General features: G+C 35.9%; 1 protein-coding gene across 2 annotated transcripts in view; it reads left to right on the top strand.

Annotated features, from left to right (window-relative positions):
* Positions 1-946: 946 nt before the first annotated feature.
* The window catches only part of LOC133532152 (PTB domain-containing adapter protein ced-6), a 113661-nt gene continuing 92280 nt past the window's right edge, over positions 947-22327 (top strand). The window contains exon 1 of one of the 2 annotated variants that reach the window (XM_061870686.1): positions 947-1230. Coding sequence is in view for 1 of the 2 variants with exons in the window: in XM_061870685.1 (XP_061726669.1) it covers positions 21516-21613 (98 nt within the window). In the remaining variant the exon portion in view is untranslated. Of the gene's footprint in view, positions 1231-21251; positions 21614-22327 lie in introns of those variants that run through there. The other variant, XM_061870685.1, reaches the window with a different exon arrangement.

Raw genomic sequence — 22327 nt, 5'->3', positions numbered from 1 at the left:
AGAGCACTTGTGTCTGTTCCACTGAACCGCGGCGCCACGTGATTGGTTAAATTCATTATAGTTGACTACAGCGTTTGCTTATGAATATTATAGTTGGGAGCCCATTCATGAAAACTACGCAATTACAGTTTGGTATATGAGATTTTAATTCAACCATTCCAGTCGACGAGTAGAAAACGATTGTTTTGTGTCATCCCGACGTGTTTAATATAAATACCTAAGTTAAAATAAAACTGCCCTAAAAAGTAAGACTATTTAGAGTACAATACAACGCGACTGATTACCATCAGACGGGTCGTATGCTTGTTTGCCACCGACGTGGTATTAAAAAAAAACAACATCTACATATCACGTTTAAGGGTCGGCAAGGCGCATGTAACACCTCTGGAGTTGCAAGCTAGGCTACGGTCACAGCTTACCATCTGGCGGGCCGTATGCTTATTTGCCACCGATGTAGTATTAAAAAAAACAACAGTGAAGATAATGTGAGTCGCCAATCTTTTCTGTTTTCTTGTCATTTATTTTGTTTAAAGAAGATTTACATTAAAAATAAGGATCTTAAGATTCACACAAAAGAGTTGATCTTTTATTAGTGGCTAGGCAATCGCCAGGTTTTAAGTTATCAACACAGCTTAGACATTGAAACGTGTGAAATCTTAACTTTTTTCCATTCAAATCTCATACAATTACTTCTTTTTCTTGTACAAAGCGATAAATACTCCTTTGTAATTTTATCACGATTATTCCTATAGACAAATTTAATTCTGCTTATTACAAATAAATGTAACGCGAAACTCACTCTTACTCGTTTGAAATAAGGCTGTTGTTTGAAAACACGGGTTGAGTTAGAAAGTGAGGTTATGTTTGTTAATTGTATAGCCTTTTCTTGAGCGGTAACATTGCATACCACTCAAACAGGTAGGTAGCAGTACCGTGCGGGGAGCCGCGTCCGTTGCACGCCTCTGCGCTCAACTAAAACAGCTCTTCAAAAGCAAATTAAACAGTCAAATAACACTTAAAAAACATAAATAACAAAGCAGTTTTACTGATAAACTAACTAAAAGTGAGTTCAACTTTGAAAAAAACGTTGAAAAACTTAGTAAAACAAGTTTTAGGAAGCAGTTACATAAAGCTAACTTTTCTCTTGTGGTCTTTGTTTTGTGAGTTCACCAAGTTTTAGTTTTTGAAGTGGTTTTTGATCTTTGTGGAGTGAAATCGGATAATAGTCAGGTGAGTTGGGGACCTTTTTTAGTTGCTTTCACTTAGGGTTAAGCGGTTGGTTCGTTCGAGCGATTCGTTCGACGAAAGGTGTTTTATCAAGTTGTAAATGTTAAAACTGTACACGCAAGCGGGCGTCTATGTTAAGCAAAGGTTTATGATACCATAAGCGACCACTCTGTGAACGATTTAAAAAACGAATATAGTTTTTTTGTGTTGATTTTTATGGAGGTAGTATGAATTTCTTATAGGATAGGTCTTACTATGTAAAAACAAGAAGCGTTCACGTGTTCTTTTGCTATTTATAGAAATGTCAGGGATCGGAACCGGTTTTTTGGAAAAGTTTTGAAATAAACATATATTTCGGTTTATTTTATACTCCAAATATAGGACTCGGTTGTGTTTTTAGATAACGACTTCGTATTATTAGATTGCCCAAATAGAAATGAAATAATTAACAAAGAACGAAAAAATACCGTTTTCGTTCCCATAGAAAAAATACCGGTTTCCGATCCCTGAGAAATGTAGCGTAATAAGTAAATAGTATATTCAATAAACAAGTTAAAATCCGCGAATAAGTATATGAATGTCATTACTCCCGCGAATAAGAATCCACACCTTATTAATCGTATAAACCGTCAAGTCTGTCTTTAGGTTATGGCAAAAACAAACAATGTTAGCAACCTACACTAACAAAACATATATGGACCTACCTACATATGTTCTTATTCTTATGAATTGATTTTAATAATAAGTAAGCTAAAGAAAACCCGTATAGTTTCTTGGTTTTATATCTATACCAAATTAGAAGGGTCAGCACAAAAAAGGTGGGAACCCCTGATGGTGACAAATCATTTTTACAAGCTTTTATTTAACTTTCGATGTAACTGTAAGACTTGTATATACATACAGTATATACATATGTATGTATGCAGGGATCGGAAACCGGTATTTTTTGTATGGGAACGAAAACGGTATTTTTTCGTTCTTTGTTAATTATTTCATTTCTAATTGGGCAATCTAATAATACGAAGTCGTTATCTAAAAACACAACCGAGTCCTATATTTGGAGTATGAAATAAACCGAAATATATGTTTATTTCAAAGTTATTCCAAAAAACCGGTTCCGATCCCTGTATATATGTTTGGGTCAAATCTTGCAAGCTAAGTTAGACCCACTTCCTATTGCTCTTCTTCACATACTACCTACATATATGTAGTTTGGGTGAGAGCGCAATATTATGGTAAGTACCATCGAGCTGATCTGATGATGGCCTCAGGAGGTGGCTATAGAAACTCTGTGATAAAACAACACAACATTCCATGAATGTTAGTTGCCTGTTGAGAAAAAAAGTCATCTTATCTTTTTTATGATGGCAATTAAAAACAAAATAAACATAAGTTTACATATCGGTAAATAGATTCAAAAGATAGGTAGCAGGAACCAGCTTTTTGTGTTGAATAAAACATTTGTGCCTACCTACATACAAGTTCACAAGTTGGCATAGAACGGGTTACAGCTAACACTGTTAAATGTGTCTTTGTATGTCAGCCTGTTTGAACGGGTTTAAAGTAAGCTACCACGGACGTAGCGGAGACTAGTCAATTTACAGACTGTCAATATCCATACACACGCATAATTTCATGAAGTTATAATTAAAAAAATTGAAACTTTGTTTTCTTAGCCGATTTGAGTGTCCCACTACTGGGCAAAGGTCCTCTTAATTTCCACGACTCCTGATTTTGTGTTTCCTCCAGTTATGAAGGAAGCTGTCCAGCTCATCCCGCCATCTCCTTAAAATATGAACATAATGAACGCATTTTCGCACATCAATTCAACTAAATGGGATTGAATGGGGGAATATTATAAATGCAAGAATATCTCTCTCTCTCTCTCTCTCTCTGTCCATGTCCATCTGTAACCCCTTCACGCTTAAACAGCTGAACCGATAGAATAAGGTTTGGTATGGGCACACAATATACAATAGCACCGTACAGAAAGGAAACTTCCTACAAAACCGAAGTTTATCAGCGATTCAGGGACGAATCATATTGTCCCTTTCTAATGGAACAATCCCTTTCGCCTATTTAGGGTTATCAAAATTCATGTTATTATTTATGGTTGTGCACGCAAAGGGACGTCAAGTTGTGCCAACCTTAATAATTGCTCGGAGCAATGCTGAGCCGAACAGAGCCGAGAAAGCCCGAACGCTCTAGTTTCCTCCCTCTGCTTTTGCTTACTTATTCGGAAGAACGACATTCCTATTTTATTCGTATTGACAGGGTTATGGGATCGGAATCAATAAAATAATATATAGTTTTCTCGCACAGTGCCTATACTTATCGGGACGTTCTTGGTCGCTCGAATACAGTCGGTTTAACGAAGACAGATAACAAATAAATACTTACCCCCTTATTCATAAACGTCTACTAAAGTTGACAAGCCGCTAATAATCGTTTGTCCCTTTCCGACGTATTGGTATGATGGAAAGGAACAAACGATTATTAGCGGCTTGTCAAATTTAGTAGACGTTTGGAGAAGGGGGTTTAGAGTTTTTCGAACTTTAAATTAGGTACGCTAGGGTTGTCAATGTGCCTACACCATTACACACAACATTCACGTAATTCGACAGGTAAGTTACTAGGGATATACATACAGTTACAGATGTGTCCGTTAGATCTGTCTGGCAGACAAATCTGTACCCCTAGTGTAACTTTGATCGACATCATAACGTGACGAACGCGTTTGCGTTAAGTCTCATTATGTATAGGATTTTGAGTTTCCAAAACGTCCCGCTTGGCGCGCTCTTTCGAAATCCAATACAAAATGAGACTAAACGCAAACGCGTACGTCACGTTTGGAAATCGAATTTATTTACACTAGGGGTACTGATATGTCAGATTTGTCAGTCATCTGTCTCGCGTTAGAGCATGTTTTTCACGCTTAGGTACACATGCTGATCACTAGATTCCACGAAGACGAAATTTTATTCTGGTTGGAATTCCGTTGATCCCTAATTTAAAGCGCTCACGTAACGTTAACCTGTTAACTGACAATGAACCTTATTGTAAAGCCTTAAGGTTCACCTAAGGTACTGTTAAAACTTTCCTGTTAAGGATGGCGAAAACAGGCTGTACCGTTTTTCGAAGAATAGCATATACAAGTATGGTGTTTGCAGATGCTTGTTTTGCCAACCATAAGTTATTTGTTTGTATTTAAAATACTCTTTTTATGCATAGGTACATAATAATAACTAACCTCCTTATTCATAAACGTGTACTAAAGTTACGATGCCACTAATAATCGTTTGTCCCTTTCCATCATACCAATACGTCGGAAAGGGACAAACTATTATTAGCGGCATCGTAACTTTAGTACACGTTTATGAATAAGGGGGTAAGTTGGTAGAGTTAGCGATTTTGATAGCATATACAGTGCAAATGTTATTTTAATAGAAGTTTGACGTTTAAAATAACACTTCTACAGTCAGAATCAAAATCGATGCCAACTTAGCTTGGTCTAACTCTAAGTAATGTATTAATTGTTTATAGTAGCAGAGAGAACGATAAACTCGCATTTGATTGACAGATAACAGAAATCGAAATTGAAAATGGAATTGTATACTTACCTTTTTTGTGTGTTTATCATAGATATTTATTCCTGAGTTATACATAGATATAATTGGAACTATCCCTACTTGGTGTAAACTTGTAAGGGGCCTATTATTTTAACGACCATCACCAATTGGGTGACCTGTGACAGAAAAAACATTTCGATGCATTCACTTTTCTTCCCTATCATTTCTATCTGAAAAATAAAATTAGGGACAAGATTGATAGAAAGTGTCTGGGTATGAAAAACCGCTTTTGTAGAACTTTCCGGACGGGTATAATATTGGGCCAAATCCGGACAACCCCTGGTTACCCGGATGGTTGGTAGCCCTGATACTGGTAATATTTAACAACGTTCAAGTGTCTGACGTGAAGATAGAAAACAGAAGCTCCTTATCTTAATTATGTGCGTGCGTTTTAACGACAGGGGCCCATTTCTCGAACGGTAATAGACTAATATTATTAGTCCACGAACGAACTGGGGCCTATTTCTCGAGCGGTATTAGGCTAATATTATTAGTCCACGGACTATCAAGTCGTATGAGTTACCAGGGCGACACACTAATAATATTAAACTCATACCGTTTGAGAAATGGGCCCCAAGGGCTCGTTTCTCGAACGGTATTAGACTAATATTATTAGTCCACGAACTGTCAAGTCGTATAGGTTACCACGGCGACACACTAATAATATTAGACTCATACCGTCCGAGAAATGGGCCCCAAGGGCTCGTTTCTCGAACGATATTAGACTAATATTATTAGTCCACGAACTGTCAAGTCGTATAGGTTACCACGGCGACACATTAATAATATTAGACTAATACCGTTCGAGAAATGGGCCCCTGATGTAATCTATTACTGTGTTTAAGTTGCTTAGGCCCATATATCAATCAAAATCAAATCAAAAATCAAAAATATTTTATTGTATGGTTATGGGTTCTACAAAGGTCATGGTCTCCATATCCTGCTTTACAAAGGCGTACAATATTTGGTAAGGTACTTATCTTAGATCTAAATTCAATGTAAAGTACATTTTATTATAATACAAATATTCTAGAGTTAGACCGAGGTACCTCTGCAGCGATTGATAAAAAGTAGTTTTTCTGTCAAAGTATCTAAAATCTGTCAAAGTAAGTCAAATTGAATGTGACAACACCACAGAAAAAAAAAGTATTAAATATATTCTTGATACTTGTGAATTATTCTCGCTTTAACCGATTGTGAAAAACAAGGCATCCACATTTAAATCATAAAAATGCAGAACACAAAGATGATGTTCCTAAGATTAGTAGGCCTATGCCTATTGCCTATACTAACTAAATATGTTACAAGTTTAGTATTAAAATGTCTCTTTACACATACCTTGGTCAAAATTATAATCCTTGCCTTGTTTTTTGTCCCCAAAAACGTGACGGAGTGGAGTATGAGTTGAAATTTGGTTATTAATTTTTCTCATGTTAAATATCATCTACAGCTTGAAAGACATCCAATACAATAGCACTCGTTTTTTTATTATTATAGAAAACACAAATACAAGCGTGACAGAGTGGTCAGAAACAAGACAACGGGAACAAATTTGACCCACCTGTCCATAACATGTCTTTGTGACAGCCAGAAGAAACATTGCCATATAAGTACAGTCTGTGTTGAAAGAGAAGCGTCGTGGCATATAAGGGAACTCATACATTCTACGACTATTCTCTTTCCGCACAGACTATGTATTTTTAAGTGGTTGTTAAATTATTGCACTGCACACTTACCTTGGTCGAATTCTACCATGTTTGAACATTACAAATTGCAAAATGTGAAAAAAAACCAATATAACTTACCTTATTAAGTTATTTCTCTCTTATTGGGTCAAAATGTACCTAGGTCTTATTTTTGCCCCTAAAAATGTGACGGAGTGTAGCTTTTTGTATAAGATAAAATTTAGTTTTTAATTTTTCTCATGGTAAATATAATCTACTTACAAGCTAAAAAGACATGCAATAACACTCGTCCTTTTTATATATTTGATAAAACACAGAAATACAAGCGTGACGGAGTGGTCCAAAACAAGACAACGAAAAGAATTTCCACCCTGTCTAACGTTAGGCAGTCCTATAGATTTGCTTAACTTTTTCGTCATTTTATAATGTTGTAGGTACGTTTCTAGGAAGCAGCCAAGTCTGTTTTTTATCGAGTTTAAAAAGCTGACGCAAAAGCCAGTTTGGTGGGAATCGCGTCGCAAAAACTTCAAATAAAACTAGTCACAAAAACATCGTGTATCCTACTATACATACCTACTTACTTAAATGTACCTAGGTATTGTATTAGCATTATTTGCGACACCTACTGATATGATTAAAGTTATTAATTTCCGCTTTTTAGTAATAAGACCGCCTGTTGTTTACCTCTACTTGTGTTGCTGTTTTTATAACCTTTTATTTAACTTGTCCTGCGGCGGTTCTGTCGCATTTTTATCACTTGTCACTATGCCCGTCACTTTCGCACTTACATACTTGTTAGAACGTGACAGGCATGATGACTGATGATAAAAACGGCTCTTTATCATTTGTCACCATGCCTGTCACGTTCTAACAAGTATGTAAGTGTGAAAGTGACGGGCATAGTGACAAGTGATAAAAATGGAACCATACTGCCATCGCTGTAGGGCTAAGATGGTCGGCTTTTTATCATCTGTCATCATATGTCTGTCACGTTCTAACAAGTATGTAAGAACGAAAGTGACGCATGACTAGACAAGTGATAGATAAAAATGCGACCATGATACTGTGGCTGCTAGTATGTATGTGTGGGTCAAATCTTAGAAGCTAAATTTGACCCACTTCCCGATTTCCGGTTGAGCTGAAAATTTACATACATACATATAAGTAAGTCAGTAAGTCGGGTGACAATGCAATATTATGGCACCATCGAGCTGATCTGATGATGGAGATGGGAGGTGGCTGGCCATAGGAACTCTGTGAATAAACAAAGCAACCTAATTGTGTTCGTGGTTTTTAGAGGTTGTTCTCGATTAGTTGCCTGTGGTAAGAAACGTCAGCGATAAAAACTTGTACCAAAAATGAAATTTTCGCCAAAAACTTACATTGTATATGCCCAGCGAAAGATAATGGGGTCAATATGCATGTGCAGTCAGCAATACTATTCGCTTAGCACCTTTGCATCCAAACTTACATGTTACATGCAAGGGGTACCTTTTCTCTGCAGCTGACTGTACAAGCTTCATAGATGGCGCTCTACCAGTGAAAATAAAAATATCCGACAATTATACGCAATAAAATTATCTTGATAATTTCCCTCCTAGGGCCATAAGTACTACACAAACTAACAAATAATAAAATGACCCTTATTAAAACGGCATAAAGTCTACTGATCAGTTAACTGTTAAGTAGGTGTAACCGACTGTAAGGCAACTCGGCTGTCTTCCGCCTCGGCGTGTCGTAACCGGCTTACGTCGCACCGGATACGTTGGGTAATGTAAACAAACGCATTTTTGGTACGCATTAGGGTATTATAAACAGTGAGGTATTTTAATTAGTTGGGTTTTCTAGGAACTTGTTACCATAGTTACGAATCTTGAATCTGTTGGAGACTGCGGACTGCTAAACGAGTGTTACGGGTTCGAAACTCGGCCGGTGATTAACTTTTGTTTTTTTTTTATATGTTCAAGTTTATATATAATTTTTTAATTTTTATTGTTTTAGACAAGTTTAATTTAGTAAAAAAATGTAGTTAAAATTATCACCTATATACCACCATATTACAATAAATAGTTATAACCGAGCAAAGCTCGGTCGCCCAGGTACTATTGTTAATACACGTTAACACTCTTCAACCATAAACAATATAGTTCCTAAATCTCACCGTTTTATATTTTTCTTAGCAATCGTTTTTACCCACCTAAATGAGTAAAATAATAAGTAAAAACTGAGTAAATACTCAGTACCTTGCCTAACCTACCCATCTCTAACTCTGACAGTTGTTTTTTATAGTAGTACTCGCCAATCTCGTCTGTAATAAAATACCCCATTAGCTTACTGTTATTACAGGACATTAATATGAAGCAGGCGTTGACTGTCACGTGAACTAGTTATGAAAGCGGTGAAAGAAGCCCGAGCGCGGCTAGGATTTCTAACGGTAAGCATGAGCTGGTTTGAATGGATAGATAATCAGGGGGGCTATTATTAGATCTGTGCGATCAGGATCAAGTATATGTGGTGACCGCCAATAGTAGGTAAATTGTTATGAAAGGCACCCATCTCTGTCCAGGTAGTTCAGCCAATAGTCCGAGAGTGAAATGGTGCCTTTCATCCGAGTTAAACACTCTACTTTTCATTTGAAATACGAGGAAAGTAAAATACATACAAAATATAAACTTCAGTAGTATTTAGTAATTTAGGTAAAAATATGGTTATTTATGGAATAGAGAGTTAATTCTCAGGATGCAAATTGTACAACAAATCCATTTAAAAACAAAATTTTAATTGCTTATTAAAAAAAAAAATTAAGATATACTTAAAAAGTACAGTGCTCTAGAGCAGAAACATACCATTTTCTGCACACTTTATAGAACAATAACGACCCACTCTCAGAGCATGATAAATGAAAAGTAACTAATTATATCGGAACACAGAGGAGGGTAGTTAGTTAGTTAGTGCTTTTGGACATTTTCTGCAAATCGACAACCATTGTGCCTATTTTGCGTGAAACGAGGTAGCGCTACTCTAACCACCCCAGCTCCTCCACGAAGCCTAGCAAAGTTTTCAGGTTGCTAATTGCCTCTCCTAGTGTGCACGGAGTCCCTAGGTATTTGTTCCTGTATACTTCTACCTGTTTGCAGTCTAGGAGAATGTTTTGTTGTTTCTTCTTCTTCCATGCACGCTCTGCACATGGGGCTGTCTGTTTTACCAATATTGTGTAGGTGTTTTTTTAGTGTGTTATGTCCTATAATTAGTACAGAGGAGGGTAACGCAATATTGTAAATATCTATGCCTTAGTTTATACAAGTAGAGTCTGTGCGGAAAGAGAAGAGTCGTGGAATGTATGGGACCCAATACATTACACGACTCTTCTCTTTCCGAACAGACTCTATAGGGTACCTTCATGCAGTGTACCTCAGAAAACCTATCAGTGTACTTACTGGAGCGCCAATTTTTGTTTTAAAATCCGTTAATGACCCATTACCGAGCTAAGCCGGCTAACCGACATTAAACAGGAAGTATATGCGTGGGCGCATCTTTAGGCATGCGTCATTTCAACCGAAACTAACCGAGAAATACCGAAAATTCCGACAGCCGCAGAGATATTGGTCCGGAAACTTCCTGCCATAATAACTATAAATTAATTACCTAATTATTTATTTGTAGTTTTACATGTATGTAAAATGTATAATAATTGTATAAACTTAATATATAAATATATTACTCACTTAAATTAAAAGTTTAAAAAGGCTCCAACGCAATGAAACGGATAGATGAATAACTTCTACAGCTACTTTTCTTTTATTTTGTTTTCTCTCACATTTCGTAGTTATACACACGCACATATTCATACATACATACTCACATATATACACACATACCCTCACATAAACACTTTCACTTACATACAACTTACTGAGACCTTTTTAACTGTTTTTGTGCTTAGTTTGATAGTTAGTCATATAATAAAAAAATCTAATTTAATTTAGCTTTAACAATAATGTATTATGTTAAAATGAGAACCGCACCATTTCGATACTTCTCTGAGATTCCCACGTGACAGGCTGAGCCTAGTGTGGGGATCAATGTACTGCTGGTCTGGTAATGCCAAATTCTTGAAATAAATATTATACTTATTCTTATTAAAAGATTTTATACAACATGTCTAAGAATCGCTAGAAAAACTGCTTTCAAATAAATAAAAACCGTGTCACCAATAAAATCAGTTCTCCGTTTAGAAATTCGTTATCTCCTTATCGCTCGAATACCTATGCAAGAGTGACGGAGACACAAATACCATACGCGACTTGCGATGCGACTTAAGAGTATACGGGAGCTGAGATTTAAATATTTTAGGTAAACATATCCGTCTCGCTAACGAAAGCGGCTCCTAAACCTGGTGCGATAAGGACAACGCCAGGTTAGGCGAAAAATCCTGCGTAAAAATCCCAATAAACGATGTTTCGTACTCGACTGTTTCCTCCTCCAAAACTTGACCAAATATAACGAAAATTTGAGATCTAAATGGTAATAAAATTACCTGTGTCTCACTGTTTTGCTTTTTAGGCTAATTGATGTCAGTTCTGAATACCATGCTTCTCTTTGCGGCCTAGTAAATTAGGCCGTTTTTGCAAATATTTGTAGTGTACTAGCGCCTTAAGAAACAAAAAAAGCAAAACAGTTCGACACAGATATTAATTATAATTATTAACAATCTGTGTTGAAAAAAATCATTGTTCTAGCTTCAAAAACCACGGAGGAAACAGTCGAGTACGTTTGTAAGGAGAAATGACCACTCCTGTTGCCTCTTAAGATTGCTAACTGCAATATATTATTATTGTTACTTGCCCAGCCCACAAATACAGTATGTATTTGTACCCCTAGTGTAAATATATTGGATAGCACGACGTGACGTACGCGTTTGGGTTAAGTCTGTTTTTTTATGGGATTTTGAGTTTCCAAAACGTCCCGCTTGACGCGCTGTTTCTAAATCCCATACAAAATGAAACTTAACGCAAACGCATTCGTCATGTCACGCTTTCGAATAAATTTACACTAGGGGTTCTGAACGTAAAGCAATTACTCAAAACCGTTAACGTTTAGGTCACACCCTAGTTACATTGATTGAGTAAGATGCGTAAAATCGAAGACAATTTCGTTGCTTCGCATTTGACGGTAAACGAGATGGCGTTGTACAGCTCCATACATTTTGCGGTAACTCTGAGGAACGCAATCTCCAAAGGCAGAACTTATGCAAAAGTATCCAGTGGTCAGCTATAAATAATAGTTCCAAATCTCTCCAGAGTAGCGCTAGATTAGCTAAGAACTTGGGCGTTATTGACGGAGTGAAGTGCGCTGTCTATGATTTGATTTTTTTTTCAAGTATTCTAGGTATTGTAGCGCCACCTATTTAAGGTTTTTTGATGACACTTTTTGGTATATGGAGATTCCATTCCTTTCGTATCTGATTGTCAAAAGTTGACGTTTGACAATTCAGTGACCGCAAAACAAATGGCGCAGTACAGCGCCACGCCATCTGTTCTGCGGCGGCATCATGGTTCCATTTTTATCACTTGTCACTATGCCCGTCACTTTCGCACTTACATACTTGTTAGAACGGGACAGGTATGGTGACAAATGATAAAGAGCCGACCATCTTAGCCCTACTGGATGTCAAACTAAGGGGCACGTTATTTATTAGACTTTACCTCTCTGTTACAATCAATTCTGTTTATTTTGTCAATTCAATTCAAATATACTTTATTCATGTAGGCCTAGCAACAAGCACTTATGAATAGTAAGACAGTATTACATATAATTATCTTAATCTAATTATCAGAGCAATTTATTGATGTTGTAAATATTATTCCATATATAATACTAATGAATATAATTCATAGATCAAATTTAATACTAAAACTTTCACAAAATATAGTCATACAAAAAAAAAATGTATAAAAAATACTAGTCTAGATTGTTTCTAGAATAAATTCTAAATGTCAAACAAATATAATAAAAACAACAAAGGAAATACATGCATGCGAATTGTTTTTTTTTTGATTTGATTTATTTATTATCACAAATAGTATGGTACATTTTAAACTTGTGTTATGTTCGCCAAACTTGCGTTTAACGGCGAAATGAGGCACTCATTTTCAACGTTAGTACCTTAATTTAAATTATATGATTAACTTATAATACTAAGGTTAATACATATTTATATCATATTAACACAGTATAAGTAGTTGTAGTATATTTACCTATCCTATTTATTTATTCAGACATGCGTTGTAGCTATTTAGCAACTTCTTAATTTTTGATTTAAAGATGTTTTTACTAGCACATTCGTCGTCTACTGATAACTCATTAAATATTCGCGGTGTGATATAACTACGTGTCCTTTTACCATAGTAGTTGCTAGCAGTTGGCTCCACGTATTTACGAGTACCTAAGTATATCTTTGTGATATTAGAAGTGAATGTGATATGGCCGATTCTGTTATCATCCTGAATATTTACGTGTAGCAAAACTGGTTCACGATGCGCTGCTGATCTTTTTAAGGCACTTTTAATTTGTTTTCGTGATATATACGTAGAAAGGAAGGGTAATGTACAGTCAGCGTCAAAAGTAGCGGATGAAACAACGCGCCAAAAGTATCTGATATTCCGTATAACTTTACCAGATGTATATAGTTTTCTAAAATTCGCGCTGAATAATATATCTTTTACAGTCTTAGTTGTTCTATAATAAAGACATCACTTATTGTTAAGCTGTTACAGAATGGTAGATACTTATGATTATGAAGCGTTATTTGATCCGCTACTTTTGATGCTGACTGTACTCCGATTTTATGTTTGTATTGTGTCAAAATTCCTAAATAAATTCTTAAATGTTAGCTCTTTTCTTGAAGCTACAGTCACGTCTGAAAATATCGATACGAGAAATGTGCCAAAAATAAGTATACACTACCTTGGGCAATAAAGATGTGTATACATATTATTGGCACTTTTTTCGTATTGATATTTTCAGACGTGACCGTATAAGGCCTTTATAATTTCAAGAAATGAGCGTACCATCTTAAAGGCCGGTAACGCAATTGCGACCCCTTTGATGTTGCAGGTGTCGATGGGTGATAGCTATTGTTTACCATCAGGTTGGTTACCATGATGATGACCATGAAGCAATTCGTTTCCTCGTTTTTTTCCGATATCATAAAAATGTTGATAATTGGGAATATAAATATTCACACGTGGGTCAAAATGATTTTCGTTGCCTTGCTTTTTGTCCCCATAAAATGTGACGGAGTGTAGTTTTTTGTATTGTATGATATGAAATTTAATTTTTCTGATGGTAAATGTAATCCACAGCTAAAAAGACATGCATATAGCACTGTTTTTATTTATTTATTTGATTAAATACAGAAATACAAGCGTGACAGAGTGGTCCAAAACAGGACAACAATAACAAAGTAAGTACACATTACACGATGGATAGTTGCAACGAGGGGGGTAAGTGAGATTTTGGAAGCGAGGGTGGCAATTAAAGACCCGAGCTTGCAATATTCTTACCCCCGGAGTTACACAATTCACTTGCGACTTGCGAAGAAAAAAATAATTTTTTAGCGAAATAATTCTTAAATACGGTGACATATCAAACATTTGTCCGCCATGTTGTCATTTCTTGACAGGATAGGCATCGAAGGCACAGACCTATTTGGCATTCAGCCACGATTGAAAATTATGTAAGTAAAAATATTTTAAACGGCTATTAAATTTAAATTAATAAAATTAAATGTTCTTAAACATAAACAAAAATATTAAATTATAAACCTGAGTATTTTTAAAGTAAAACTCATTTACGATACTTCGTTTGTATGAAATAATAACATAATTTAAAAAACTACAACGCCCTAGGGAGTTGTAGTTTTTTTTTCACAATTTATGACCTTTGGCCTTTGTTCTTCAGTACACCTGCATGAAATAAGATCTTTTTCCAGCAAGTGTGATGAAAACACATAACGTTTCCGTTCAGTAAGTAGTTTACAGAGGCATGACTCAACACTTCATCCCATTACTCAATATTCTCACAGGTGATTCTTTTCTTAGAAATCTGTTGTCAAAACGTACTTATCCTGTTTGGAGGGCTTTCCCCGAATGCAGTTATCTGCCTGGCCTGGCCTGTCGTACATTTACAAACCATGTGCATGTGCATGTGTGTGTGTGTGTGTGTGTATATATATATGTGCATGTGTGTGTGTGTCTGTGGGGTGCCATGTGAACTCTTTTATCACTTGTAACAACTTGTATTGTACCATGGTATGCAATAAATGATTACTTACTTACTTACTTACAAACGCCAAAACCTTATTGAAGATGCGGGATTTGTAGAGGCTAGATATACTGCGGAGCCTAGAACACCGTAGAAAGGTAGCCTGTTTATCGGTATTCCACAGGATACATTTAGGGTAGTGTGTGATGGTTACATAGTCTAATCCCCCTATCTCCGTTCTGCCACCGTGGGACTACACGCGGACTTGCGCTTCACCCTTTCGTCGTTACTCTGCCGCTGATTCGCACTAAACGCTACGCCAGCTTTATCATGCGAACGGCTAAGGAGTGGAATACTCTTCCTGCAAATCTATTCCCAGTCAACTATAACTTGGACCTTTTGAAATCGAACATGTAAGCATGTCCCATTCTAGAATGCATCGGCACTTACCATTAGGTGAGATTGTGGTCAAATGCTTGCCTTTTCCCAGTAAAAGCAAGCTTTTATTGCTGGCTGTACTTTTCTTATCACCAGTGATCGGAACTATGAGAGTAAAACTTTAACAAAACTTGTTAAGCGGACATAAAATAGTGCATACTGCCCTAAAAATATTCATGTCCATAGGGATAGGAATAGTATAGTACTTACAGCCATAAAAATATTTACATTCATAGATATTCGAATATTTTTAAGACTATAAGCACTCTTTTTACGTCCGCTTGATAAGTTTTGTTAAAGTTTTACTCCCATAGTTCCGATCACTGCTTATCACAGGTAATAGATACTCATCGAGACATTTCTAAAAGCAACAAACACAATTAGGTTGCGTTGTTTTATCACAGAGTTCGTCATGGCCACCTCCTGTCTCCATCATCAGATCAGCTCCATGTCATCATAACATTGCATTATCACCCGATTAACACATGTATGCAAAATTTCAGCTCAATCGGAAATCGGGAAGTGGGTAAAATTTGCCTACCAAGATTTGACCCACGCCACACTAAAGCCACCCCACAATAGTGTCTCCCCAGCGTCGGCGTCTGGTCAACTTTATAGCTGCTGCTCGACGCAACGTTGGCGCAACTGCGCATCGACGCCATTTTCAATAGCGCTGACTAGACGCCGACGCTCAAAAGACGCTATTGAGGGGTGGTAACATACATACAATACTAATAGGGCAAGTTAAATAAAAGCTTAAAAATGTAGGCGCAATTGGCATATACAATACAATACAATACAAATATAATACTTTATTGCACACCTCAATACAGAAACAGTACAAATATTACAACACATAAAGAAGAGGTAAACAACAGGCGGTCTTATCGCTAAAAAGCGATCTCTTCCAGACAACCTTTAGGTAGAGGAATTAAAAAAAAAAAATATATATATATATATGTTATGTCAGTAGGTGTTCGAGATGCAATAAAAGAAGTCTAGCACAGAATAAACACAAAACTAAACAATATAATTATCATATACAAATATAAATAAAAAAGATATATAAATACATATACATACATATATTAAAATAGTAACATATCTTCCATAGTAATTTCGAATTTCGCGTCTTTTTCTATTGACAAAATTGGTTTGCGAGAGCATAAGTACTTAACAACCATTTTTCCGGCACAGCAACCATTAAATACGTATCAACCCGGATTAGACGAATCCCAGCGAAAGTGAACAAAAAGAAAGTGGACGTCTATTAAAGGTTCGTCCATCTTCACATTGTTAACTGACAATCTGAACCTTATCACAAGTGTATAAGGTATACTGGTGGTCTATCAAAGGACGTATCCATTGTCTAATCACGTGTGAGGTTTCCCGCCAATTTTGGGCGTCGATTAAAATGATTGTTTACGTGACTTGTTTATGGTCGGATGTTATTTGTTTTTTAATATTTAATACACGATCGTATCGTACAACAGCCGGGCTTAATGTCATAAGCATTTTCTATCAGTTAGTTGGTGAGGTTTCAGTAGACAGAAAGACTAGGTTTGCGAAATTACATTATGATTAGTTATTAAATTTAGATATATTTAAAAAACCGGCCAAGTGCGAGCCTGGTGACAGATGGACGGACGGACAGCGGAATCTCAGTAATAGGGTCCCGTTTGACCCTTTGGGTACGAAACCCTATAAAGAGACTGCTTTATTATAACTATGAACCACTTCATTCGCCTGTTTGTGTCTCTTTCCCTGGAATATGCAAGAGCGGTAAAAAGGCAAAACATACTCCCCTTTTCACAGATCACATTACAACAAAATATTTACCAGGAACAAAACAAAATGACGCAGTATCCCAAAAGACCAAACCGCACTATCAGTAAAAAGTCCGCTACGTCACTGTATCACTGTTAATTAACAATTCGCAACCTTATTTTGAAGACAATAAGGTCCGGTTCTGATCAGTTAAGTTGCTGTTTATAGTCCGGCGGATGACACTGCGTGGTACATGCTTGCACACTCTGACCTGTTTGATGGTGTTATGCAACATGATTGTATTCACATTTTAGCCATTTTGATGTTTGTTCGTTGTATCTTGTTTTATTGCCCGAGCGTTAGCGAGAGGAAAAAATGTTGTCCTCTGCAGGTAGCATTTCTCAACAGATTCACAGGGAATTTTGTGAGCAAGTTCGGTATAGATATAATGTTTCTGTCGTTCCGTTTTTTTGGAAAATGTTCAAAATGGCGGAAATTGGCATAAAAGACTTAAGCGCCAGTAAAGGGTGTTCAATATTACCAGTATTTGTGTCTGTACGTTTTGCTTCTTTTGATATTCTTTTTTTTATAAGAACTAGGTAAAAACGGCCAAATAAATGCGCCGTAAACAAACGCCTAGCATACAAATTCGTCAACAATAAACGCAGAAATCAATACGGTCAGACACAGATAATTTTTTTCTTATTCAGTTTCCAGAATGTTGATAACGAAATCTCGTTTTCTGAGATTTTTACTCAGGATTTTTCGCATAAGCTGCAGTTGTCCTTATCGCACTAGTTTTAGAACCCGCCTCCGTCAGAGTGACGCATATATTTACCTAAAAATATTAGAAGGGTCCTCTTAAATTTTATGAAGGAAGGGAAATTCTAGAGAGAATGGTCAATTAAGGTTCATACTAGTCTAATTAATTATTTTAGCTGAAATTGTTACAGATCCCTCTAACGGAACAATAAATTAATTACCCAAAATTGCTACCTACATAACTTACGAAGTCTCTTAATTATTGTTTATTGTGGTTGGGTTTTATGGTAATAATTACACTGTAATTATATTACGTTTCTACGTTTATGATAATGACATATGACGAAGATTGTATATCTGGGGGTCTTTGTTCAAGTAAATAAACTAATGCTTTATTTATTTAGTGAATTTGTGTGCGATTGTGAAATTTTATCACGCGAACGTTGTTTGATGAATGATTATTAACATAGTGTTTCAAATGCCGGTGAAGTCAGTGTATTCAGGAATTCAAGCTTAAAATAACAAGTTTCAAGGCCTATATCACAATGTCCTAGTAAAGTTTTGGATATCTAATGAAAAAATAAATTAACTGCCAGATAAAACTTCATGCAAAACTTAGCACTTCATCTACCAGTTAAGCTTATTTGACGATTGTGAAATGTCAACGATGACTGTATTCATCAGATAAGTGGCAAGTAGCTTATTCAGGACTTTACTTGGAGATTGTGAAATAGGCCCTAAGTTAAAATAATAACATGATACGTTAGCTATACCCATTAACTTGCGTCATTCGGATTATTATTAGAAAATAAATTAATTTTAATAGAAGTATCTGCTGTCTATTGTTAATTAACATGGCCAGTGTAAGTATTTTAGTTTAGTGTTTATTAGTTTTTGCATTTTATACGTCTGTCCGATGACAATGCCACTTAAACATTCTAAATACATAAATCTTAGTGAGGATTGTCACAGAATGTAGGTTGCACCTATTAATGTATAAACCAATATCTTCTTCATACTATCTTCTTTAGTCTACATTGAACTGCTAATAGAAGGTTTTCAAGCTGCTAGGGTTTCCTTGCCATTGTTTCATCAGGCAAGTGGACAGCACTGGGGTTTGCCCCGTCAACTACTGTGTTCCACTCTATTCTTGAAGTCCTTATTATCATCAACATCTATATGCATTGGGCTATTCTCTGGTTTGGTAAACATTCTCTTTCTTGGCTTATGTCTTTCCACAATAAAGAAAATATAATAAGTGGCGTGAAATTGCATTAAAAGTACACATAAATTAATAACCGTTTGTACCGCACTTTTTTTTATACTACGTCGGTGGCAAACAAGCATACGGCCCGCCTGATGGCAAGCAGTTTCTATAGCCTATGTACGCCTGCAACTCCAGAGGAGTTACATGCGCGTTGCCGACCCTAAACTTCCCTCCCCCTCGTTGAGTTTATTTATTTATTGGAAATAGTGATTTACTAGAAGAGGTAACCTATTTTTAATTGTAACGCATTGTTGATTTGCAAAAACGTTGATTTGTTGTTCTTGTTACAGTGAAAGCACTTTCTATTGATACTTTTTTATACAAAGTTTTTTTATTACAGAGCGAGTACCAGATTTCTTGATCTACTCATTCATCCATGCTTTTTATAGAACTCTTTGATACTTGTAATTTTTCTGTATGTATTATTTTTGAATAGATAAAAGAGGCGCTTTGGTTTTAGAGTCGGTCCAAGCTAACTTTGCATCATGATTGTTATCATAAATCGCATCTAACACGGTGCAGAGTTAGCCCAAATGGACTCTACACCCATACATTTATTGAGATAAAGAATTACACCAATTTTTTTTTATTGGGTAGTCAGCAAACGAGCAGACACAATGCCTGGTGGTAAGCGGTCAGTGTCACCGTCACCAATCAACATCAAAGGAGCCACTTAAACGTTGCTGATCCCTGAGAACCCTAAATACCCTTCTATCTATCTTCAATCTGTGCCAAAATTGATATTCAAGTAATGTCGGAAAAGTAGGACGCTTTCTACGAAAGGACATTAGAACACGTAACAGAACCTACGTCATAAACTTAACGAAGTCGTTAAATAAATGTCATGATTATGCTAATGAATCGGCCAGTTAAGGACTAAAGTAATTTTTAAAGTACTTAAGGAAAACGTTGAACGATTTTGCGACGTTTCTTTCCATGTTATTGTATACCATATCGTGCTTCAATTTACAGTCAAGAAGAGAAGAGTTTTGGTAATAATTAGAATCATAAATTGTGTCGTGATATCCCTTGTCCTAATTCTACTGATCTTAATAAATCCCAGTAAGCTGACGCTTTCAATTTCGTCATGTTATGCAACTTAACATAATATACATAATGGTCTCAGAAGTTAGGGTTAGCGATAGATAAGGCCGCCTGTTGTTTATCTCTACTTGAGTTGCAGTATTCTTTATATTGTATAGGTATTGTATTGAGGTCTGCAATAGTAGATTGTGTCATAAGGAAGCAAAATGATATATTTACGGCGTGGGCGTACATTGAAATTGAACGAAACAAGGGATTCAAGTCAGACGCCCAAGGTGAAAATAACTTTGATACCATGCAATAGTATGTGTCAACATACTGCTTTTCACATCACCTATAAGGAAATTATTATGTTTCAAAATATTATTTAAGCTAAAACAATGATATGCAAAAATTCTTCCTAACAGGAAAGAAAAAGCCCTTTTCCGAATAGGTGATGTGAAAAAAAGTGTCGTATTGTACTGTTACGGAATCTAGGAGAAACTTTTACTCCTAATTATTTTAAGCTTAAGCCATCGCTATTAGGGAATTCTGCAGATGTAAACAAACATTTTGTCGTAGATTTTCTGGGAAATGTGCGCTGTATTAATTTGCGCAGTTTTCCTTAGAACGGCCATAGTAATAGCAAGTAGATTATTCGTACCAAAAAGCAACGCTGTCAGTCATTTGACTCACGTGACTCACAGGTGAAAGGCACACATCAAGTTCGACTGAGTTCGACACACTATACTTGTCGCCTGATTTTTGTTTTTAACTCGCAATTGGCCAAGTATACCAAATAATTCTTTTTCGAAAAAAAAAATCGTGTCGAGTTTTCATGGTAACGGATTTTTCCATACTGACGAAATAATGATTATGTTCATGTTTGCTTGGTTAGAACCAAGACTTCATTCTGTCCGGATTTAATCTAAGTCCAGGTATTATGTGCTTTAATTATAAACCAAACAAATGAGATGTCTACAAGTACTATTAACGGACATAAGCTGCTATATAGTTACGTATGAGCTAATTATGTACTATATATGAGTACATTACATACACACTGACTGAACATACATCAACACATCTACATTGTTTACTACTAATTATCATACACGAACGAATTAATTAATTAAACAACCAGGATCTTCCTCATTGTCCATATCTCTTGAAACAGTTGACACTTACACATTCAAGCCATCGCACCATTTTCCTCACTTCAGAATCATAAATGTTTATTTAAAAATAATCGTTGCGTTTCAAACATCTTGCATAAACGCATTCAATTATCATAGCAGTGTTATCCTACACGAGAAGCGCTCATCATTACATTTACACCAATAGCCAGCCCAATCATTCAGTCAGTGCGCTGCCGGACGGCAGGGTCGACGCGTGTTGTGTGCCAAAACTTAGTATCCAAGTCTAGAAAAATTAAAAACAAAGTGTGTCAAAATGGCCGATGGTGAAATGCCACTTGTAAGGAGTTTTGGAGGGAACGAAGTTGAATTTGGCGCGAACGCGAACGGGACCAAGGTCACTAAGAATTCGAGGTTAGTTTTTGTTTTTCAAGGTTGACATTATTGTTTATGTTTGGATTTTCATTCTGTTTTTGTTGTGGGCATTAGATTTTTTTTTCAATGTGAATGACTATGACTGCATCGTATTGTAATAATCAATTGGAAAGCTGAAATGCGGTTGCGCCTTACTCAACAGTCGAACGGTTATGTTATGTATGGACTTGAACATACATAAGTAGATATTTTCGGTGATTACATGTTTATTACATTACTTATTAAGTTATGCCGGTTCCAAAACTACTATTCTTTATAACATCTTTCATTACGCTTTTTAATATTAGCAAACAGGTTTTTTCACCTCTGTTAATTATGTTATCACTATCAGATTCACACTTAAAAAAAAAACAAAAAAAAAAACCACGGTGCATAACTTCGTAGTATAGAAACTTAAGAAAACACTTGTTCTTTTTTTATAAACTAATGAGGACGACATTATGCGTAATAAATAGGTAAAATAATGTAATGTCTAATTTTTCTAAAGATACTTGCAATCAGTATGTACTATAATTAATGTATTGTTGATAGAACACTTAGTTTTTGCGTTGTACATAAATTATCCATATCCGATCCGACATCCGACCCCAGTATGATAATGCGGTAAAACGTGGGTAAAACTGTTGAAACGTAAATATATAAAAACACAATTTTGTAATGTTTTAAATAAACAACTTTATATTTTAAACCTAC

This window comes from Cydia pomonella, chromosome 26, assembly GCF_033807575.1.
Source record: "Cydia pomonella isolate Wapato2018A chromosome 26, ilCydPomo1, whole genome shotgun sequence".
Classification (NCBI taxonomy): Eukaryota; Metazoa; Arthropoda; class Insecta; order Lepidoptera; family Tortricidae; genus Cydia; species Cydia pomonella.
The sequence above is the reverse complement of the archived record's forward strand: the minus strand, read 5'-3'. Positions and strand labels throughout refer to the sequence as shown.